Below are 14943 nucleotides of genomic sequence, written 5' to 3'. Positions count from 1 at the left end.
CCAAGCACAAAGACAATAGGTACTTCCTGTTGTTGCTGTAAATGCATCCGACAGTTATGAACATGACCCTAAACTATACCTCTGCATGGTGGGCTTGATCCGCGGGGATAATTACCAACATGTACAGGACACTTTGTACCCTGTTTGATACTTCATCGGACAACGATTCCTAGAAGAAGTTTCTCAGCCTGGTTTCTTGATATCGTCTGTGTTTTTTTAATCTGTCTTTTTCGATACTTTTTAACTAGTTGTTTACTTGGTATCTTGTACACCTATCATGTATGTATGTATGTATGCAGTGGCGTAGGAAGGTACTTTTGAGTGGGGGGGGGGCTGAGGACTGATGGCCGGCCTGGGGGAGGGGTCTAAGGGGAGGGGGTGTCCCCCTCCCCTTTGGAATTTTTTGGAATTTCCAGGTGGCCTCAGATGCAATTTGGTGCAATATAGCACACTTCAACCCACCCACTCCATTTTGTTTATAATTTTGCATTTTCACCTGGCCTTAGATGCAATTTGGTGTTCGAAATGAGTTTTTTTCTCATTTGGAAATGAAAAAGGGGTTTTCTGACTTGCGGCGCGGGGGGGGGGTTGGAATGATACTTCCGCCCCTCCATATTTTTCACTGGGGGGGGGGCTGGCGCCCCCAGCCCCCCGGTTCCTACGCCCTTGTATGTATGTATGTATCATGCACTCTACAAACATGTAAACCTCTAATTATGCAATGCTGTATACTAATCGACTTCGATAAGCTACGTTTTGTAGAGTCCAGTAGTGAGCTTGTAAACAAATGAAAATATTTTGCTCGATTTGAATCGTCGATGGTGCTTCTGATGGTAAGATTCAGTGTTTATTCTTTTGAGGTTAAAGGTGGCACGATGCGATTTTTATCTTTAAACGTGAATTGATATAGGCCTACATGGTACAGCGAGTAATTACAGTGTGATAGTAATCGTTAGTTTGATAGGCAAAGATATACATGGAAATGTTTTGAAAATGTGGTCAGACCATGGCTTAATAGTTGGCTATATTTTTTATACAAAATTATGAAAATTGATCAGTTAATACCCAAAACAAATGACATCAAACTTTTAGAGTCTAGATTATACTTCAAAGATGACTGCGAAATGTCGAAATTATTAGTACGTATCAAATTTCTTTTAAAAAAAATAACGCTTATAAGATGACATCGTGCAGAATTTTAGTCTAGAAATTCCATAGTCCATGACAAAAAGAAAGCACAAAAATTACCTGTAACGCATTTAAAGCCATTCTGATTTTCAAGTGAGCATTAAAAGATATGCTTAAAACATTCGAATGCTCATTTAAGGCTAAATGGATGATGATGAAGACAGTTCTTCGATGCAGCTATAAATATTAATCCATTAATATTAATCCATTGTTTGCGAATTCCAATAACTGAATGACTGCAAACCCACAATACCATTTGTTCGTGACATTTTTTTTTACTACGCTGTAAACATGTCTTTTGTCATAAAATATCATATTGTTCCCTCGTCAAACCTTGTGCGGCATGCATCTAAGGAACTGACGTAGGCTATATAGGGTTGTGTATACGACTAATGAGATCCAATCACTTTAAGTGATCAACCCTCGGATGTTTAAAAGTGTCAATTCTCCAAAATTCAAAACTCAGCCTAGAAGTACAACTTGTACTAATGTTGGTGTTTTTAATGGTCCACAACATATCTAAAATTCAGTTTGTGCCTAAAAGTCATCCTTTTATAAAAATCGAGAAATTTCACAGGGTCTTTGTTTTTCTATCTTTCTTTTTAACAAAATGTTTTGTTACCACATAAAAAAAAAATCCACACATTCTGCAGCCTACACATAAAACGGTGCCTAACGAGAAAGTCAAACCAAACAAAACAAAGAAGTCATTTTTCCCTTCTTCATTGCTTTGCACAATAATGACAGATCGCTAAACTAAGCTCTATAGCTAAGGTATAGAGATTACAGTATCATTTAACCTTTTTTCGTTAATTAAACATCTTTCCTGAAAATGTGTCACTTGTTTCTGTTTTTGATCAAGATGACGTCAACAAGACATCGAGTCTGCAGTGTATTTCATATTTTTCCAGCCTTAACGTTTTTACGGTTGATATAGGAATCGCCATTGTGACAGTTGTTTACAAGATACTAGGACGTGTAAAAGTAAGTTGGCCTGACGTTTCGATCTTATAGCAGGATCTTCTTCAGAGGCTAAATTATTTTTTTTAAAGTAAAAAAAAAAAGCGAAAAAAAAACGGGAAGGAAACTTAAAGATATTTCATGATACTATGATCAATAATATGTGACGTTGATTTGTTTTCAGAACTGTTTTGTAATCAGGCGCGTATCCAGGATTTTCTAACCCGGAGGGCGCGAATTACTATCTAAGCGGAGCGCCACCATCGGTTGGCGCGCAGCGTACAAGAAAATTTCTGGTTTTTATACCCCCCAGATCACCGGAAATGGCACTTTTCGGGCTTGATAATGACCAACCACATGTACACTTTTGCCTGAGAATCAAGTATTTCCCAACAGTTTTTTTTTTCCATCCATACACTTGTTGAAGATTTTTTTCAGTCACAAATCATGTTCGACCTCATCGCATTTCCTGTGGATCATTGCTTTTGTAGGTGATTCTACGTCGCGGCCCACAATACCCGACATCCCCACTTTTCAAGGTTTTCATCCCATTATTTGTTCAGAATTTGAAAATGCACATTTCTCGTGAATAAACTCACTTCAAAACATACCCATAATGTTGCAAAAAAATGTCATCTATGGACATTCAATATAGAAAAACCTCCTTCAACCCCTAACAGACCGGTCAAAATTACATGAGTAGAGGGAAGTATGATGAAGAATGTTGGTAAGGAAATTTTCGAAAATTCAGATACAGTTAATTTATTGGTGTACAAATATTAAACCCTGTTATAACGGCTACTATACAACTCGGTTGAAGGAAATGAAAAAAAATACCAGATATTTCCGAAACCGAACACTACACACATAGGCGTAGGAGGCGGGGGGGGGGGGGGGCTCCTAATGAAAGAAAAATAAATTGCAATGATGTAGCTAAAGGAAATGAAAAAAATATCTCCTTGATAATTATAATAAACTTCTAAGCTTGGCTGACTAATTTCGCCATTACTAATGTAAAAGAGAATTTGACATAATTGGACCTCCATGCTTTTTCTCCATCTACATAAGACATTTCGTTGTTCACATAAGCATCCCGCGGTATACTGCGCAATTTCCAAAGACCGTACGGTACACAATAGCATTCGATGTAATAACCGATGCTTGCTTAAATTATATTGACATTAACATGTTGAACGCGCGCGGAGCGCGCAAAAAAATTAGGTTATATTTATTGGGCAAGTCGTTACAGCCCCCCAAATCAAACTGGGTTCCTATATGACTACCCACATCGACAGTTTTGAGGCTGTTCATCATGGAACCGCCATTTTCGTGCTCACTGATATGATGTGATATCTGCTGTTTATTTTACAATTCGAACAGGTGCGTAGCAAATAATTTGCCAAGGGAGGGCGAAGCCTGTAGACAAACTATCTAAGCTTCGCGCCACCACGAGTTGGCGCGAAGCGCACAAGAAAATTTTGGCCGAAAATGCCTCCCAGATCGCTGGAAATGACACTTCCCATGCCTTGTAAATTGCATCTAAGCATTTTCTATTTTGAAATTACTAGCGATATCATAACAAAAATATGCTCGGAGGGTGGGGGGGCGGTCGCCCCTTCCCGAAATGGGTCATCGTCATGTTCCCCGACGACTCGGTCGAGTTCGAGCCCAGCCACAGTTGGTTTCATAGCAGAATTGTTTAAGGCGTCCATACACACACGCGTTATGTTAGACCATATATAGTATTTATTTAGATACATTAGTGAGAGAGGAAAATGGAAACGTCAAAAAATGGACTTGTCGGTGTAAGGGGTAGGATGAGGCGCACGCCCCTTCCGAAGTCCTCGATCCGTCACTGGCTACCCGGTCATGTTTATATAATAGGGATCAGCGCTGTAATGATTTCACTGTTCCTCTTTCTCTTCCCGGTGTCTTGGCGTTTTTCTTTTGCTCCCTCCTTTTCTCCTTTTTCTCTCTTTCTTCTTTTTCTTTTCCCTTCCTTCCTCTCCTCCTCCTCTTTTCCCCCCTCTTTTTTCTTCTCTTTTTTTTCTCTCCTCTTTTTCTTACCCGGGGGGCGCGCGCCCCAACGCCCCCCCGGATACGCACCTGGTAATATTGTTTTGTTCTCATCAGTGCATCTGTAAGTTTCCTTCTGCATCAGTCCCATAATATTGTAAATCAGTGTAGGTAAAGAGAGTGTGGGACGGTGTACGTTGCCCATATTGCCTTTTCAACCTCATTAAAAAACAAAACAAAATTAGTCTAACTACATTAATATTATTCTCTTTTTTTTCCCTTCAGCTTCCCGACTCCCTTTATATGGAATCGGCTTCAACAACGCATGGTCCCCGCCCCTATAACCCCCCCCCCCCCAATAAGATCTGTACGTTTGCGATATAGCCCATATTGGTTACGTTGCGTACAGTTTTATTATATCAGGATGCACTATTTGCACATGCGTCACGCCTGTGTGAATCCTAAATTGACAAATCGTTTGGAAAAGCCATAATTCTGCACTAAATGATATTATAAACATTTGTATCACTTCCATATGCCTGACTGACGAAACCTCGGTACGTTGAAAGGGAATTTTCCAATATTCTCATTTCATGAACTTTCGATATTTCCAATAGGATAGTCGATGGAGAAAATGCCAAATAAACATAAATCCGATATCAATAAAATGAAAACAAAGAAAAAGAGATGAATTAATTTTTTATTATTTATTATTTTTATTTATAGGAAATACGATCGTTAACAAAACAAAGACATACTTACCCAGCAATGGTTTCAGTTTCGGGTTTATTACTTTCGATAGGACATATCATCTCTACTTATTTATTATATTCTGGTTTCGTTGCTATTAATAAAACTGAAAAAAATTGAAAAATTGTAACTTAACACGGATATACTACTTTCCACCGATAAAGGTGTATGTGCTATCCGGAACAGCTTGTTGCGCAATATTCGTGTTCTTCTGTGCTAAGTCTCTCCTCCCCCCCCCCTCACCCCCAGCAAGACTTATACATGTTTTTCACCCTCCCTAATAGTCTGTCAACAGAGACAATGGAGGAGGGATAAGAAGGCAACAAGGGGAGGGTGAGAAAATATAGGGTCCAGTGAAAATATGGGATGAAGAAATATCGCATTTTACTTTTGAATTCGTAATATATTTAAAGAAATATAACAAAAGTGCAAAAAAAGTGAACGTGGACCATAACCCTCCCGAAGCCCATCTAGGATATTGATTGCTTACTTCTTAACTACAGGAATATTCGACAAGTATAATAAAATTGTCAAATAACAACAGATGTTTTCTGTCAACAGAGACAAGGGAGGAGGGATAAGAAGGCAACAAGGGGAGGGTGGGAAAATAAAGGGTCCAGTGAAAATATGGGATGAGGTAACATCGTATTTTACTTTTGAATTCGTAATATATTTAAGGAAATAAGAAAAGTGCAAAAAAAGTGACCGTGTGCCATAACCCTCCCGAAGCCCAGCTAGGATATTGATTGCTTACTTCTTAACTAAGGGAATCTTCGACAAGTATTAATAAACTTGTCAACTAACAACAGATGTTTTCAACAAACCATAAATGATGGATGCTTTGAGGTTCAAAATAGGGATTTTTTTTTACGACATTTGGTAATCGGTTCCTATGGTAGATTAGTTCTGTTTAAATTATCATTTCTGCTTTTTGGAACACTATGGATGTATACGTGTTTGCAACACGATAGCCTAAAGTTACGTTGTGTTTTTCATAAATGGCGCCCTCACTTCGCAGAGGACTTTGTGCTGATTATTGTGCTGTCTTATTGGAGTACTTGTATATCCTATTAGACTAGTAGAACAGTTTTACATTTGTGATGGGTCCTCCCTCTGTAGTGATAAATAACACGGGCACAAAGTCTCAACGTAGGAATACAAAATATCTTCGAGGAATGGTGGGGCATGTGATTATTATCTGAGGGGTCAAACCAGGCTATTTTCATGTGTATATTCTCAGAGATACGGGAAAAAAATGGATTAGCCCCTCCCCCACCCCCTCCAAAGCTGTCCATGGAAAACATAAACTTATTTCTGAACATTACTGAACCATTTAAAACACTTTTCCAGTCACTGAATAATTATCCACTTTAGATCATTGTGGTTGTGGGTAATTCCACTGGTAGAAGCCTCAACGGACCTCAGACTTCATATTTAAGAAAGACCACAACTTCCTTCAGCTGCTCAGCTCACAACATCCAGAGAAATATCATGACAAAACCTTTCATACTTCACTAAAAAGGTAATATTCTATCATCATAGGTGAGTCCACTGCTAGTAGAAGTAGTTTAGCTACAACTTTTATCATAATTGAGGAAGATTTTTCCAGCTGATGATTTTCCAGTTAATGCTTTTGTTTCATGTGTCTCCATCTGGCATGTACTGGTAAGATTGTCCCGTAGCTTGAACCAGTAAAGGTGAAAGGTCAGTTTTCATTCCTGCAGCTATTTCCATCATCTGAGTGACTTGCCTGGCCAAAATGGTTCTGTCTTCTTCTGTCTAAACAAAATTATGTTAATATTATCATTAAAGATGATGTTAAATAATATATTAACAATATCGAAAACCAAAAGCAGACATCCATTAATCTACTGGACTCGAGGGAATGTCAAAACCAAGATTTTACGCTGAGAGCGTAATTAAAAAACTTGATATATGTTAGCATCATTTAATGAGTGAAATCAATTCTGCCAAATAATGTCCTTAGATGTTATCCTTTAGACTTGATCACGTCTACAACCTTGCATATGTATATATATATATTCAAATAATGATAACCGAAAAGAAAAACAGCTGTACCTTGCTGTTTTTGTTTTTGTGAATGCATTTATTTCATGAAGTGACTATGGTTGAGTTTCTAAATGCATTGATTTCATGTAGTGACTATGGGCAGCCTGGAATGAAACTATTCAGCATACTACCAGCAATGTTGTAATCAAACATTGATATAAAATACATTTAGGCCATGTATATATTCTTTAACTATTTTCAGTAGCCAAATTTTCAACTGGACTAATATTTCTGGAATTTTGCATTTTAAGCCATATGTCTTGATTACCAATTCTTCTTTCTATTTCTGTCTGTTTGTTTATACTGATGAATTGTTAAAAATATTTAATTTAATTTAATAAAGATGACCTAAGAGTTGTTGTTTTAGTTTTATATATGAAGTTAGAAACAGAAAGGGCTCAATTAGAAGAGAAATCTCACAGCTGCGGTCAGTGCTTGAAAAAAACCCCACTACTATACAAACCATCTTTTCAAAGATAATTCTAGCATATTTTGAGAAGAAATCCCACTGGAAGTTATAACTCGAATTTCCTTCATTTTGGAGAATTAATTATGAATATAATTATTATTATATTTAATGACTTTATTTAGCAGTGTTCACCAACTTTATTTTGGTACATCGTTAACGATTTCGTTTTGACACATGATTGCTGATGTCTTTCAAAATTTGGTTTCAGCTTGGCTTCAAAGTGAGGGTGCAACATCATTTTCTTAAGTATTACAAATCCCATCAAAAAGACGAGAGCGCTATCAAGAAATTACAAAAATTTCATCACGTGATTGTCCACTTTTCTTCTCAAATACATGAAATTGAAACTTTATCCGTCTAGTTTAAATATTGGCCAATACTAATACTGAGAGCTCTGCAGCACCGCAAGGCCAAAAAATCATATACCCTGGATAAAATATACCCTGGATAAAAAATACCCCAGTGACATGCACAGGATTTTAAAGGTGGGGCAAGGGATCTAAATTCCAAATTTCCTCCGTTTGATTTTGTTAGGAGGATGAACCTGTATGGACGGGCTGTGAGCAGATAACAAATGAGGGGTTTGGCTATGGGCTTGTTGGATGCAACTCCCATGTAGGGGGTCTGTGATGGGTACCCCATCAAAAGAATATTAAAATGTTCAGACAAAGAAATGTGTATTCTGAGGGCTATGTAGACCATAAAGAAGATCTATGTAATTAGGTAAAAAGTTTGTGGAAATTGATACACTTGAATTTTTAAAAGAATTCCAGAGATGCCAACCTCTTGACACAAAAAACCAGACTGAATATCCTAAAAAATCAGATTTTTGAGAGAAAAATCAGATTTTCACAAAAACTCAACACTACCACTGACCCGTTGGCCCTGGGCCAGTAAAATGTCAGAAAAATGTTTTACTGGTAAGAACGGGCAAGTAAAATGTTTGCTTTTTCAATAAAATCTAATGAGAAAATTGTAAGGCATCTGTAATAATTCTTATGATGCAAAAAGGGTGTTTAAATGCATAATGGGAATAATGATACAGCTTAATTGCTTGCATATTTTGGGCCAATGAGAATTTGGTTCAAGCCAGAAGTAGAAGTGAGAAAAAAATTACTGTGTAGACTTGCATTATACTCATGGAAATATGAGCCACATTCCTGTAACTGACATTTATAAACCAATTAAAAGAAAAAAAGTGTCAGATATTTCAAATAATCAAATATGAATTGCAGCATGTAGCAAGATTATTGATCAACTATTAAAAAAAAAAAAAAATTAAAAAAAAAAAAAATGGGATTTTTTTAAATTTTTTTTTTTTTTGGAAAGATGAAAAGTCGTATTTTCAAGAGGCGAATCGTATTATCGTATTTCACTTTTTTTATCGTACTAAATACGATAAAATCTTACTGGTTGGCATCTCTGGAATTCCCTGATCCAAAGTTTTCTCACCAGCTGAAAAAGGAAGTGACGGAAAGGGGGGGGGGGAGGAGCATGCCACCTCCACCCCCTCCCACTTCCCCAGAATTGTGTACCTCTTCTTCAAACTCCACATTAAGCTCTTAAAATTGAACCACACATATAGAATTAAAATGCAAACAAAGTTTACATTTCTATCTGTTTCCTGAAATTCATATTCTTTTTTGGTAAGTTATCTGTTTGTTGTTTCCTTTTCTTACATTGACGTGGAATCAAGTGTCTTCTTCAACTTCTATCCATATATTACTTGGTGCTGTGATAGATATTATGACTAGTTTTGTGAGTGCTCTGCTATCATAGTTATTATTATGTTAAGCGCTACGAGAATTATTTCATAGTTTGTTTGGCGCTATATAAAAATTATGTATTATCATTATTACCAGGAACATAGCTGCCATTACAAATTTTGGATTCAGTTAATACTCATTTGGGATGCCTATGCATATTCAAGATAGTGTGTATTAAGGGAATGTAGAGAGATAGGGGGAGGGTTGGGAGGGGTTCTATTATGTGTATCCCATTTCAATGTTGTAATATCGGTAACAACTACAGTAATTATAGCTATGCCCTGACCAAGTAGCTCAGCAATGGCTCATTCTTCAGTTTTATTTTTCTTCTTTCAGCTCATGTGATATTTCATGTGACTTTTGGACTGAATGTGTTAATAGATCCTCTCGGATAGTCCTCCTCACTTCTCTGGAGGGGTAGAAGGTGAGGGAGGATGCTCGATGAATTGAATATTATCGGTGCAGAAGAAGGTAATTTTGTCTGCAGATCTGATGATTAATCCTGGTATCATTTTTCATAAATCTGATGATGATGTAATGATGATGTAATGATGATGTAATGATGATGATCATCATCATGATGATGATGGTGATGATGAGGGTGATGATGATGAGGGGTGATGATGATGATGATGATGATGATGAGGGTGGTGATGATGATGATGATGATGATGATGATGGTGATGATGATGATGAGGGTGATGATGATGGTGGTGATGATGATGAGGGTGATGATGATGATGATGATGATGATGATGATGATGATGATGATGAGGGTGATGATGATGATGATGATGATGATGATGATGATGATGATGATGATGATGAGGGTGATGATGATGATGAGGGTGATGATGATGATGAGGGTGATGATGATGATGATGATGATGAGGGTGATGATGATGATGTTATGATGATGATGATGATGATGATGATGGTGATGATGATGGTGATGGTGTAATGATGATGATGATGATGATGATGATGATGATGATGATGATGATGATGATGATGATGATGATGATGATGATGATGATGATGATGATGATGATGATGATGATGATGATGATGATGATGATGATGATGATGATGATAATGATGATGATGATTATGATGGTTTTGCTAGTATACTAACCTGCAAGTTTCCAGATAGCATAGGTGAATCAAATGAATCACACAGTCTGGTAATATCAGTGATATCTGTGCAATGTATGCTGTCATTACTGGCCTGGTTGACAACGAAACAGACTCTTCCCAAGAAGTAAGTGGTATCTAGGTACTTTAAAGAATCATGAACGCTGGTAATACTGAAAGAAATAAAAAGTAACTATATCAATCATTTCTGAAGTTGAATGATGGTCTGTAGGTTATTGATTGAGGTGAGTAAAGCTAATCCATTTATATGTGACAGATTTAAGGCACAAACTTCACTTAATTGAAATGTTGTAGGCTGTTGATAGACACTGCCTTTTTTCTGTTCTATTTTTTACTTTTGAGAACTGTTCTGTTAAACATCTTGAGGCTCATCGATTGAAGCGGCTGGGCAACTTACTATAACACGCAACTTTGAGACACCGTTAAGACAACAAAACACACTGTACATGCATCCTTGTTGCTGCATGGTAGTTTTTAATTACATGTTGTAAACAAAAATGACTTTACCTCTGAGCGTTGTTCATCTCAAGCAAAAACACGATGAAATCCAGATTTGGTCTTTGGTCATCGTTTGCTATCGGTAGAGGGAGGTACTTAGCCAGCCGTCTGCAAGAAGAAAGAAATTGATGTTTGATGATTTTTTTTCCTATTTTATCTTCCACCATAAGATGAATAATAATATTATAGGGCAACTTATGGCAGAATTTTACTATTGATATGTCATAGACCCCCCCCCCACCCCATGTTCCAAACAAAAGAAACATCTGAATGCAGGTTTTTAAGATATCAGCATTACAATATGACAAATATCTGCTCCTTTAAGGCAAAATTAATCATGACATCCAAGCTTCAGTGTAAGCTAAAATGTTATTGTTGATCCATTGTTTCATAAAATTTAAAACTCAGCCAAAAGTTCTGTGTTTCATTTGAGGAACTGGCTAAAGGGTCTCTTTATTAAAAGAACAGCCTTTTTAATTGATGAGCTTCAGATTTTTAAGTGTCATTTCTCCTAAATAAAAGGGGTAAAGAGTTTTACAACTGTGATTGAGGGCAGTGTTTGTTAATGGTCTTCAACATACCAAAGCTAACTTAGCTGATTATATTCACTCTTTCAAGCTGATTATAGTTTGATCATTACTAAGATTACATTATACAGCCATAAACTCAGTTTTATTCAAGTGATTAAGGACCTGCTTTATACTACAGTAGCTGTAACTGCTACAAAGTACACCTTTTCACCCATTCAATTGCTATTACACACTAACCACTGACTGATAACAGCAATGCCACCTTTCAACAACCTCTCCCCCCCCCCTTTCCCCCAAAAATAAAGAAGTGGGTAAAGGGTGGGTTTAAGTCTGTGCCTTTTCCCACAACAGATCTTTACCCTTTTCTTTAATGATTTATGCATGGAAGTGAACAATAAAAGAAATGACATATTTCATCGCAAATAGTCATAGCATGTCTCACACTGGTTAATGACTGTATGTAATGATGGTCACTGCCTGGAGCTATACTTAACATTTATGAATTAGTTTTTACAGATACAATCATGTTATCACCACAAACACACTTTATTGACAACAATGCATACAAAAGAACATATTAAAATTACACTGATGAAACAAACACATCACAAATACTACAAATACTACAGAGTTACTTACATCTGCAGCTTATAAGAAGCGATAGTGTTCAGCATCGACTCTGCAAATTCCTTCTTAGGGGTTCCATCAGCTCCAACAATCTGAACAAAATATTACCAAAAAATGGAGCAATTGCAGAATACCTAGCAACTCACACACACAACAGGGCTTTTTGTTACATTGTTTACTATAGGGACTTCAGGCCATTATCTGTTAGATTCAAGAGTAACAGGGTATTCAACAATTAAGGACAAAAAAAACCCAACAATTGAAGATATGTATACTGCATGGAAGTTGACTTTTAAATGGTGTTAATTATCAACAAAAGCTATTTAAGTTGATATAAAACAGTATACTTAATGTAACAAAGGTTACAGAATGATGTTAACTTAAATCTAATATGACAGAGTATTAGAAACAGCTTCTTTAAGTATAAGATGCATTTGAAAACAATGTTATCCTTAGCAGGGAATAATTTATCCAGTATTGTATCTCAAAATGCTAAATGTAAAATGGGCAAATTGCTATACAAGTCCTGAGGGTGGAGTGCCCCGAAAGATGTTAAAATCTGGTTTAATTCATCCATTAGAAACTATATGGGGGAATATTTGTATCTTTTAATGTTGTAAAGAACAGTACTCTGGCTAAAAAATGTCCTCAGTTTAAAATAAATAAAAGTTTAGCACTCTGCATGGTGCACAAAATAACTCGGCAGATTTCATCATCCAAAGAGTATTACTATTAGGACTCTGTGGTTTGTGAATTATTAGACACTGTCAGATTATATGTATATAATGAGTTTAAGCATGTATCCTACCAATGCATGAAATCAAACTTACAAGTATTGTTGCAGTTTGTGGCTGGGGTATTTTCTGCAAAGGTCGTAGGACATCAGCTAGTTCGTTTAATTCAGCAGACATTGCTGTTGTCGATGACCTAAAGAAAAAATGAACAATTAAAGAATTTTTTTGATGGGATGATTGCTAATTGTGACCCAATCAAGTTTGTCGAGGGTAACTTTGGCCTACTGGTTATTAAATGAATGTATTAGGTTATATGTTAATTTGGCTAATATCATTCTCACTTAATTTTGTATCAAGAAGTAAAATGGTTACAAGGAAAATGCTTACAACCAGATTGCCTGATACTCTACACTTCCCTTTCTTAGGCCCAGACAGGCGCCTAGTCAGCCAGCTTTTATGTTATGCGGAGAGGGCTATTAATCCAGATTTTTGGTCCCCAATTAAAGAGTCAATGTAAGTTAATTAATGCAGCTTGCATTAATATGACTTTTCATGAAAACCATATAAACTCTACCTCAGTTACCCTGCAGGAATAATGATATTTGGGACTACAGTAACATGCTCAAATCATGAACAACCTAAACCCAGAAATAAATCTAGCAATTACTAATGACCTTAGAATTTTATATCAGATACAGTTATTGTGACAATTACAGATGAAGCGATGTTTTTCTCAAGATGTGGTTATACATATCAGTACTGGAGAAAACTTCAGTCTACAACTGTACATAAAAAAAAATGAGCAAATGCACCACTCTTTTTATGATTTGTGCTGTTGGTTTACGACATATATATACATAATCACTTTCTTGTTTGCATTTAAGTAGTATTAAATGGTATTTATTCAAGATCATTGATACAGTTCAAAATTTGGTGGGGAGGGGGTCCTTGGAAAGTGTCTTAGGCAAGGGGCTCCTCCCATTTGAGAATTCTTTGATAAGGTTAGGGCCAGGTTTTAGGGGGCTCATTGACTACACAATACTGTACACATACTGTAGTACCAGGGACTATTGTCTCGAAGTCTATTAGGGCCATTAATATTAAAGATATCAAACATTCACTGACACAAGCAGATATTTTTTTCTCTATATTAATTGACCCCAATCAAGATGTTGGTTTTATTAAAGACAAACAAGTTTGATGCGACTCAGAACTTCAGCGTGAATCACTCAGTCAAAGTTAACTTGTTCAGGTCTCACAACAATCGCATTCTTGGTTAGGCTACGTATGGTTAGTCAAAATGAAAGCTTGCTTAGCAGGAGACATAGATCACACTGTGCTATAAAAAAAAGTAGCCTACACCATTTCCAAGTATCATAATTCATATATCATGGCTAGCCTAGGCCCAATTTTTTTTTGTGCATGTTTTTAAACTGTCTCCATTTCATTGTAAAGACTGTCTGTGGGGGAGCTTTGACCGGTCTAGCCCAACCATTTCCCCTCTCTGGCTTTACCACTAGGCCCAGGCCTAACTTGTTGTTGCCAACCAACAAACAAGTACCCGGTGCTAGGTCTAGGCTACACTACAGTATCACTGATCAGTAACATTGTCAATATAGACTAACTGTAGTGTGCTTTACGTTATGATTTGGCCTATGCTATACGGTTTACTAAAGCTAAGTTACTTGACTACTTACTACTTATTCTGGTGAACACCATTAATTATGATATGTGTCATGCATTCAAAAGTGTAACAGCGATATTACAGTAGACTAGATTTCACATTAATATAATGCCATCGTTCACGGCGTCGATGAGTAAACGAACAGCCTAGCATCGATCATAATTCGTTGTTAGAATTGAAACAGTCCCGCGCAATTACGTCACAGAAATTGTGTATTACATGCGGTAAATAAAATTGGGAATTTCCCTAAAGCATTGCCAGAAGATTTATACGTCTCGAATAGCTGGTCTGGTTGGTGATGTACGAGTTAACTGCATAGTTTTCGTGCAGCTGTAGCTGACTTTCACGGTGTTTCTGTTAAATATGTTGTGAAGCCTATTGCCCCGAGGGAAGTGCTTTGTTATTAGCTTGAGGAAGGTACCAAACATTGGTTTTCACCGTCCATACTGAATGGTTGGGGAGGGGGGCCGGGGTTGAAGTAAATGAAATTTCTGTT

At 36.8% G+C, this 14943-nt stretch overlaps 1 protein-coding gene across 3 annotated transcripts; it reads right to left on the bottom strand.

Moving 5' to 3' along the window:
* Positions 1-4856: 4856 nt before the first annotated feature.
* Positions 4857-14803, bottom strand: LOC139959525 (centromere protein M-like). Of its 3 annotated transcripts, none has more exons than XM_071957224.1 (6): positions 14530-14803; positions 12860-12956; positions 12042-12121; positions 10882-10980; positions 10355-10526; positions 4857-6689 (listed from the first exon to the last, which is right to left on the bottom strand). In XM_071957224.1, the coding sequence occupies exons 1-6, from the start codon at positions 14598-14600 to the stop codon at positions 6648-6650; spliced, it is 561 nt and encodes a 186-aa protein (XP_071813325.1). In that variant the 5' UTR covers positions 14601-14803; the 3' UTR covers positions 4857-6647. The 3 variants fall into 3 exon arrangements, with proteins under 3 accessions (XP_071813325.1, XP_071813323.1, XP_071813324.1); XM_071957222.1 differs by having other exon boundaries at positions 4857-6693; positions 14530-14752; XM_071957223.1 differs by having other exon boundaries at positions 4857-6693; positions 14461-14660.
* Between the last annotated feature and the right edge of the window lie 140 nt (positions 14804-14943).

This window comes from Apostichopus japonicus, chromosome 19 (assembly GCF_037975245.1).
Source record: "Apostichopus japonicus isolate 1M-3 chromosome 19, ASM3797524v1, whole genome shotgun sequence".
Taxonomy (NCBI): domain Eukaryota; kingdom Metazoa; phylum Echinodermata; class Holothuroidea; order Aspidochirotida; family Stichopodidae; genus Apostichopus; species Apostichopus japonicus.
This window is presented reverse-complemented; position numbering and strand designations above follow the sequence as displayed.